The 9,600-nt window shown below is 37.8% G+C and overlaps 1 protein-coding gene across 2 annotated transcripts in view; it reads right to left on the bottom strand.

Annotated features, from left to right (window-relative positions):
* Nucleotides 1-6,135: 6,135 nt before the first annotated feature.
* Nucleotides 6,136-9,600, bottom strand: part of LOC116674034 (gastrula zinc finger protein XlCGF57.1) — a 138,681-nt gene continuing 135,216 nt past the window's right edge. For both annotated transcript variants that reach the window (XM_032506526.1, XM_032506525.1), the window contains exon 2: nucleotides 6,136-8,102. In XM_032506526.1, the coding sequence (XP_032362417.1) occupies nucleotides 6,649-8,102 (1,454 nt within the window). In that variant the 3' untranslated portion in view covers nucleotides 6,136-6,648. The remainder of the gene's footprint in view (nucleotides 8,103-9,600) is intronic.

Raw genomic sequence — 9,600 nt, forward strand, 5'->3', positions numbered from 1 at the left:
CCCCCATTTCTACACCAGTCCGTGTCCGTGTTACCACACCCTACCTCTAAGAGTCTTACCCACCAGAGCTGCATCTGTTCAGAAGGCTAGCAGACCTGGACGTTAGATAGCGGAGTCCGGTACGCTGTTGTTCAGCCATGTTTCCATAGAAACAAAAACACAGACGTCTTTGAACTGGCGTTGGGAGTTTCGCTGAAGTTGGATGTAGTCTACTTTGTTGTCTAATGTAAGGTGACCAGATTTCTCTGACAAAATCCGGGGACATTTTCAGCTCAGAAGCGTAAATACCTCCAAATCACGTCATGTTTTTATTTTTGTAAAACTGAAAACAGGGACACTAGACCTAGAGCTGTTCTCATTTGGGGCTGAGCCCCCCCCCCCCCTAAAGGTCTGATCCTAGAATCACTCCTGCCGCTTCTTTTTACCTGTACTCCACTACACCTCAGAGGGGAACGTTGTAATGTTTACTGGACTACATTGATCTGACAGCTCTTGCTTTATTGCTTCAGGCTTGTTTCTGCGACAAAAAAAACTATTGAGGACATATTTTCCTTTGACGTTGATGCAGCATTAAACGAGATCGCTGCAGTAGGCAGCAGAGAAACAAGCTACAATGGAAGTTAATTGGATGATTGTCCAGCTTGTATTTACGTTCATAAAAGTGCTCATTTTGCTACTGACAGACAAGTATCCTTTTTTAAAACATAAAAGTCAACGAAATTGTGTTAGCTAAACCCACCAGACTCCATGCAAATAATCAGTCATTTTACCATTGTAAAATACGGCTTTCTAAAACAACTGAGCACTGATCAGTGCTGGCTCTGGCTGTCTTGCTTCTTTCATTCCAATTTCGGGTCCGTCAGTCCCAGTGAAAACCGTGGACAGATCCAGCCGGGGACAGGTCACCAAAACTGGGGACTGTCACCAAAACTGGGGACTGTCCCCGGAAACCGGGGACGTCTGGTCACCCTAGTCAAATGATTACCCACTTGCAAGCAGGATGGATTGGACAGGTGGCTGTCTAGCGTTAGCTTTCCACCTAGCTTTACCCGGCTAGCGGTTCAGCACCACCGCTGGCTGAGGTCCTGGTCGCCGTAGCAGGCGAAGCTCGGTCGTGTGTGCATCTGTAATGAAGTTTCCTGCATATTCTCCGATCTGTGCCGATGTATCCAATTGGGACACGTGCGGTCGTTTGAATGCACATAATTGTTGTAAAAGATTTTTTCTTCTGAGCCAGTTCAGTGATCTTCAAGATGGCCGACACTCGTTTTGGTTTGGCAATCTTCAGGTAAAGACGACAGTCCAACACCTTAAAAACATGTGGAAGTAGCTCCTAGTACTGGCTCTAGTCCAAAAAGAAGATCTTTTCCAGACCCACAAAAAGAGATCTCTCGTATCGGGGTACATTCGAAAATACTACCCTGTTTCTACTGATACAGAGCTGAATCTAATCGGTGAAGTATCCCTTTAAGTTTAAGTAAGACGTCAGTCAGCATCACATGCCCCTTAAACCACACCCAACAGTGATGTTACAGTGTCCTGGTGTACACCTGGGCCATGTTCAGGGCCAAGAAAACGTAGCGAACTGTATTTAAAATGAAATGTTCGTTGAACGTTTTTCTGTGTGTGCCCCCTGCATATCAATGCATAAACGTTAAGGTCCCATGACATGGTGCTGTTTGGATGCTTTTATATAGGCCTTAGTTGTCCCCTAATACTGTATCTGAAGTCTCTTTTATATAGACCTTAGTGGTCCCCTAATACTGTATCTGAAGTCTCTTTTATATAGACCTTAGTGGTCCCTAATACTGTATCTGAAGTCTCTTTTATATAGACCTTAGTGGTCCCCTAATACTGTATCTGAAGTCTCTTTTATATAGACCTTAGTGGTCCCCTAATACTGTATCTGAAGTCTTTTATATAGACCTTAGTGGTCCCCTAACACTGTATCTGAAGTCTCTTTCCCTAAATTCAGCCTTCGTGCAGAATTTCAGCCACTAGAGCCAGTCCCACAATGAGTTTTCCTTAGTATGTGCCATTTCTGAGTCTGAAGGACTTTCTGAGAAGGAGGTGAAGGCTGGGGGTGTGGCCTTGACCAACTGCCACTTTGCTCGTTTGAAAGCCATGATGTCTCTCTCTCATGGGTGGGCCAAATTCTCTGGGCGGGCAAAGCAGAGAAAGGGGAGGTAACCTTGCCCCTTATGACATCATAAGGGGCAATATTCCAGATCGGCCCATCTGAGCTTTTTCTTTTCTTAAGGGCAGAGCAGAATACCCAGGGCTCGGTTTTCAACTATCGCCATTTCTAGCCACTGTGGGATCATAGGCAGGCTGGGGGGATGTTATAAAAACATAAAGTGACATTTTTCATGCGATGGGACCTTTAAAGGTGCCCCATGGAGTCTTCTTGTTAACAAATAAATGGTTCCTTTTGCATTCAGTCTTTCTAACATAAATGGTTGAACAGATTCAACAAATGTGTTACATCAATTTCACTAACTTAATAAATTCTTGTAAGTAAAATAACTTGCAGGAGGTAATGTAGCTTAGTGGTTAAAGCGCCTGTCTCGTAAATAGGAGATCCTGGTTCAAATCCCAGCAATGCCTGATTGTCTCTGGATTCTCTTACAAAACCATAACATGAGCCATGTTGAAAGTTATGTATTATTATAAATCTCATTTTGTTTGTAATAGATCATTGCATTTTTAAAGTGTTGTCTGTGTGGAACAAAGTATTAGAGGAAAAGTATGTCAAGGATAGTTGTTGGTTTGGAGACATTACAGACACTGATAAGATACTAAATTGTGTTGCACAACTAACTATGCAGTGAGGGAGAGATAAGCTAAATATTCTTAAAAAGACACTTTCAGATCTGTAATGCTTTTATAACAGGGCAACTGCGTTATTTGATTGCCTTTGCTAATTGCCATCCAACGTAGAAGTCTCTCCAGTTCATTTCTCATAGCCATGAGCAGGTTCTTACTTCAAGAGAAACATAGAAAAAGTTACTTTTACCTTTTGGAAATCGATCAATTTTTTAAGGAAACGTGGCACATAATCCCAGATTTTTGCAATAATCACAAAAAAGCTCTTTTCTGGAAGGACTGATTATCCCTCCTGATGTCCTCGGGTCAAATTTGACCTGTTTACAAAAACTTTCCACTATATCAGAACTATGACAAAAGAATGTTGAAAAAAGTCACAAATGTTGAAAAAAACTACTAAAACATTCTTTTTTTTAACCGCTAAAATAAAATTGAAATAAGTGACAAAAAAACATTGGAAAAAGCGACAAAAAAATAGTTAAAATTTTGTACAAAAACAAAAGTGACAGAAAACTTAGGAAACATTGGAAAAAGCGACAAAAAAAAGTTACAATTTTGTACTAATACGTATTTAAAAAAACGTCAAAAAAGTGACAAAAAAATTATGAAACATTGGAAAAAGTGACAAAAAAATTGTTAAAACTTTGTACTAAAACATAATTTAAAAAACATTAAAAAATGACAAAACATTAGAAAACATTGGAAAAATAAACAAAAAATTGTTAAAATTTTGTACTAAAACATAATTAAGACGTCAAAAAGTGACCAAAAAAATAGGAAACATTGGAAAATGCGACAATTTTTTATGTAACATTTTGTACTAAAACACAATTAAAAAATTGTTTAAAAAACTGACCAAAAAAAGGAATAAAACTGACAAAAAACATTGAGAAAAGTGTAGAAAAAGAACATCCCTGACTCATTTTCCCCAGGAAATTGACAAAATGTTGAAAATTCAATCCGGAAAAACACAAAGTTGCAGGTCGACAGGAAGACAACACAAGGCTCAGTTGGCCTTTATGTCAGAGATACAACCTGTTCTGTAGATATTTATAATTTTTGCTTAATTAAAAAATACAGAAGAGAGACGGCATCCACAATTAGAAAAATTACCAAAATCCATGGTGCTGACCGTGGTGCTGAAGTAAGGCTGAAACATTTTATTAGTTATACCTAATACGGTTTATTATTCTCTGTAGGAGACGCTTGTTCTGCTGCTGTTTATTTGTTACAGGCGCAGAAGGTCAGCGGTTCGATCCCCGGCTGATGCAAAGATGGAGGACAGCTTCAAGGTTTGTCAAATTTTAAACTGAGACATAACAGGAGAACAGTGTGAGGTTTAATAAATGATGTAGAATAATAAAGGTATAAGTGTATAAGGACTGAGAAGAATATGATGGAAGTATATGTTGGCCATGCTCATGATGCCATTTATTACACAGATTTCTGTGCAAAATTTAAGATTTTTGACCTCTTGACAATTGATGAGAAATGGTTAGAAAATTAAAAAATTGAATTCCCATGTTAACAAGGGATTCCTTCCAAGTGAACACAAATCGAGGTATGTGCACTGGCTGAATTTACACAACTCTATATATATAAAGGGGGGTATTTCAGACTGGCCGTGCTGCGATGATATGCTGATGATGATGTGTTCACGCAGATCACTTTGGTCTTGTCAATGGAACATTTGGCCAACTTTTAAAAAGGAAACTTCCCATCCAGACTCTTATCGGCGTCCAGTTTGTCTCGCGCTCGCCATCCACTCAAAATGTAACGTTACTGCTCTGTACACGCGAGCCCAAACGCCATGTGTGCCTGTTGTTGTGTTTCCGGTCTAGCTAGATCCGGTTGGTGTTGTAGTTTTTCCAACGTTACTAGTTGTTGCAACAGCATGTGAAAAACTACGTTTGCAAAGCCAAAAAGAATGTTAATCTCACGATTAAAAAAAATGGACGCCATTAATAACGCGTTTTCATGAAGTCATAGGTGTAGACTTTGTAAGCGATGTAGGGAATATTCCACACCAATATTAAGAAGAGGTAGATTTGTCCCCCCTAAAAACATAAAGATGTGATTTATTGTTGTTCAAACTGTGGAGCTTCTGGCTTTAAATAGGTATCTTCATTTAATAGATTTGTTGGTGCGATGTAGAGGATTCCTAAGAAAACGAAACACTTGTTTGATATTTTTTAATATGCATGAATTTTTTAACAATACAGGAGAATAATAATGTCCTTTACATAATGGCAAAACACATGGCACCATAAATTGATGCAAAAAGGCACAAATTGTTGCATAAAAATTCACCAAAAGGCAGGAAATTAAGTGTTTGATGCTCAAACTTTTGGGAGGGACACCCCTCGGTTACAATGTCCCCCCCCAAATGTTGAAACAAAACCTACACCTGTGCCAAATTAATTTGAGTATATTACCTAAAAAAAATTAATTTACTTCTAAATCATTTGATAATGTTAATATTTTTCCCTATTCATTTCCGTGTAGATGCGCACATCAATGTTTTTTTCCGCGCTTAAGACAGTCTGAAAGAAATAACCTAATAAATACCTAATAAACCTCATTTATAGGATGTTATACCTAATGTTTGAGTTAGAAAAGCAGAAATAAGGAATTATTTAGACTAAAATTAAAGGAATGGATGTTGATGGATAATCACAGACTGGAATATGTCAACTTTTACTCAATACTATTTCAAAAACACTTATAAGACGCCCCAAAATGAATGAAAGTAGAGATTTGTACTTGCCAAAGAGCGTTGTTTGGAATCAATCATGTTATTTTTGGGAATTAGAAAGAACATTGATATAGGAAAACGGGGCAATCTGACCCGAGGACAACATGAGGGTTAATCAAATAAGATACATTCTGTTATTGGCATGTGCTGAGTTATGCTGAAGGATATTCTCTACAGAAAACTAATGGTGTAAATGTGTGAATAACTACGGTTTACTATGCCATGGTCTGAATATTGATACATTCATAATTACTCAAATAACTTGTTAAAAAGTATAATTGGTGTTACTTAATTATAATTTTTGAAGTACCATAAAACAATACATGTATTAATCTAAAAATTACATATTTACCATAACAGATTACAGAGCTTGGAATCTAGCACTCAAAATGCAATTCTAGAAACTTGTGTTGTCTTCCGGTTGACCGTGCATTTGATGTCCTTCTGGGTCAAAATTAACATTTGTATTTCTTCCTTTTTACTATTTTTGACACATTTTCTGATGTTTTTGTCCTTTTTTAATGCACTTTTTCAATGTTTTGTCACTTCTTCCAACATTTAGAATGCTATTTTTCACTAACAACAACTCATTTCCACTAGTTTTACACTTATTTTTGGAATACATGGTCAATACATTTCATTTATAGGAAATTATACCTAGTTTAGAAATGATGAATTACTTTGACTAATATTAGAGGAACCTGTGTTGATGGATAACCACAGACATGTATCTCAAAGTTTAGTCAGGTTTTAAATCCATTCATATCATTTTTTCAAATGATATGAAATTGAATACCCAAAATGCAATGAAAGTAGTAAACTAATAAGTATTTGTAATTATACTTGACATTTTGTGTAATTTGGTTAAAAAGAAACCCATATTTCTCTAGTTTTGAGAACGGGTAAAAGTTTACCCGAAGACAACACAAAGGTTGACTATTAATTTACAATTTTTTAGTGATGGTTATTATAAAAAGTGTTACCTAGACCCACAGCGTATTGCATATCACATCATTTTGAAAGACTTAAACCTGATAAAGGTTCCCTGCTCTCCACTTCAGACAGCTTCATGGTTTCTCTCCTGTGTGGATTCTCATGTGTTTGTGTAAAACTCCACTTACTGCAAAGGCTTTCTTACAGAGAGTGCAGCTATATGGCCTCTCTCCTGTGTGGGTTCTCATGTGTGTCTTTAAATGTCCACTAACTCTAAAAGCTTTCTTACAGACTGAGCAGCTAAATGGTTTCTCACCTGTGTGGATTCTCATGTGTCTGTCTAAATGTCCACTCACAGTAAAAGCTTTCTCACAGACTGAGCAGCTAAATGGTTTCTTTCCCGTGTGGATTCTCATGTGTGCTTGTAAATTTGCACTTTGTACAAAGGTTTTCATGCAGACTGAGCAGCTATAGGATTTCTCACCTGTGTGGATTCGCATGTGTTTCTGTAAACTTCCACTCACTGTAAATGTTTTCTCACAGACAGAGCAGCTGAATGGTTTCTCTCCTGTGTGAATTCTCATGTGTGCCTTTAAATGTCCACTCTCTGTAAAGGACTTCTCACAGAATGAGCAGCTAAACGGTTTCTCACCTGTGTGGATTCTCATGTGTCTATGTAAATGTCCATTCACTGTAAAGGCTTTCTTACAGACTGGGCAGCTAAATGGTTTCTCTCCTGTGTGCCCTCTCATGTGTTTTTGTAAATGTCCACGTTGGATAAAAGCTTTCTTACAGACTGAGCAGCTAAATGGTTTCTCTCCCGTGTGGATTCTCATGTGTTTCTGTAAACTTCCACTCACTGTAAAGGCTTTCATACAGACCGAGCAGCTAAAAGGTTTCTCTCCTGTGTGGGTTCTCATGTGTGTTTGTAAATATCCATTCTCTGTAAACGCTTTCTCACATATTGAGCAACTGAATGGTTTCTCTCCTCTGTGGATTTTCATGTGTTTTTGTAAACTTCCATTCACGGTAAAAGCTTTCTTACAGACTAAGCAGCTGAATGGCTTTTCTCCAGTTTGAGATGTCTTCAGATGTCCACTACTTTTCAGGCCCTCTTTCTCACCAGTATTAGATCTCAAATCACTAACCGGAACATTATCATTCAGAGAGTTTAAACCTGAAAGAGGATCTCCGGTTTCCTTCCAATCATTACTGTCATCAGTCTCAGGTTCAGATGAGTCTCTAGTCTCGTAGGTATCTGGTTGTAAATGCGTATCTGGATCTGAGTTCATGGCTGGTTCTGATCCTCCACAGTCCTCTTCATCAGCTTCTGTTTTCATCTGTTCAGTTTGATGAAGCTGTGAGAATTGAGGGTTCTCTTCATCATCTTCATTCTTCACATGGAAAAGAGAAAATGGGAACTTGGTGATATCAGCCTCCTCCAGCCGTTGAAGCCGCTCTTCATCCTGACTGGCCTGAAGTTCCTCCTGTTCCTCTTTAATGTGTGGGGGCTCCTGGTCCAGACTGGAACTCCACTCCTGCTGATGTTCTTCACCAACAATCACTTTCTGGATATCTGAAGGTAAAACTGAACCACAAACAAACAGCCATTAATGTTAAATTAACAATACTTTGATGGTAGATAAATTCATTACAATGATGACATAGGTTCACATCATCTGCTTCACCTCTGGGCCCCATAGTGCATCATTCGATTCTGAGCACAACTTGCCTGGCTGCTGACGTTTTAGACTAGAGATAGAGCACTTTGTAAAAACTTATGCCTCCACTCTGCTCTTCAACTGGCTGTATAAGTTGTTTCAGTCTGTCTGAGAAAACCGACCTGGAAGGTAGGAAAACTCTGCTGCACCAGATCAGAGAGGATGAGGTCATGCTGATACTTCTGCCTTGAATGATACTATTCCAGGATCTGACACTACTCTTGTCCCAGCTTGCCCTTTGCACATTCTAATTTTTATTTAAACTCTTCTTAAATTTTTCTTCCTTCCTTTAGAAATTATGGATTTGGCCATAGTAACAAGATAATATATTCTATTCGGTGCTGAATACCTCCACAAAATGACTGCCTCTTGTCTATATCAGCCAGATCCTTTCATTGGTCGATATCACAAAATTGCCTTTCATATCTTATAGATTTGATAATATATATCGACATATCGAGTAACCCAACAACAGCAACATTAATTTAGTAGACTGAGGGTTTTTGGTGTCAATCAGAATGTTTGCCCCTCTTCCTCCATGCTGTAAATCAGAGCATCCTGTGATAGATACTCATAAATATGTGTGTGCCTGCTTTGCACTTCCACTGTTGTTTTGCACTGAAAGGACTGCATTACATTACGTTGTACTACCATCAACAATGACAATAATGACTATTCTTTCCCATAAGCAGCTCTGTGCTGATTGAGAAGAAAGCCTGGTCAGGACAAAGATCCATAGAGGACATTAACTAGATTGACTTTTTTTCAAAAATAAAAGGATCTACATACGATTAGACTTGTGCAATGTTTGTGATACACATGTAGGCCAAGTAAAACGATATGCAGATTTCTATTTTTTTTACAATAAGCAAGTTGATTCAGTGGACTTGTGCTTTTAACCCTTGTGTTGTCCTCGGGTCAAATTGACCCATTTCAAAGTGTTTGATATCAGAAATATGGATTTCTTTCAACCAAATAGCCCAAAAATAACATGTATGATTCCAGACATTAATTGAATTGTTGGATGTTTTATTTAATGTTATAGCATTTTTTTTTTTAAATGGTTTTAAAACAGTATCCGGATTAAACATTTTGACATCTACCCATCTGTGATCCACTCAACATCTTTTGACCTTAACTATTAGTCCAAATGATTCAGAATTTCTGCCTTTTTAACTAAAAACTTATGTATAATTTGATATAAATGAGGTTTGCTGACCATGAATTCCCAGAATAGGTGTAAAACCTATTACTAAACCAGCTCAAGTTTTTTTGTTTTTTAAAGTGCCAAAAGCTGGAAAAAATGAGAAATAAATCAGAAAAAGTGACAAAAACATTGGGAAAAAAATATTCATTTTCAATTTT

The sequence above is a fragment of the Etheostoma spectabile genome, chromosome 24 (assembly GCF_008692095.1).
Source record: "Etheostoma spectabile isolate EspeVRDwgs_2016 chromosome 24, UIUC_Espe_1.0, whole genome shotgun sequence".
Classification (NCBI taxonomy): Eukaryota; Metazoa; Chordata; class Actinopteri; order Perciformes; family Percidae; genus Etheostoma; species Etheostoma spectabile.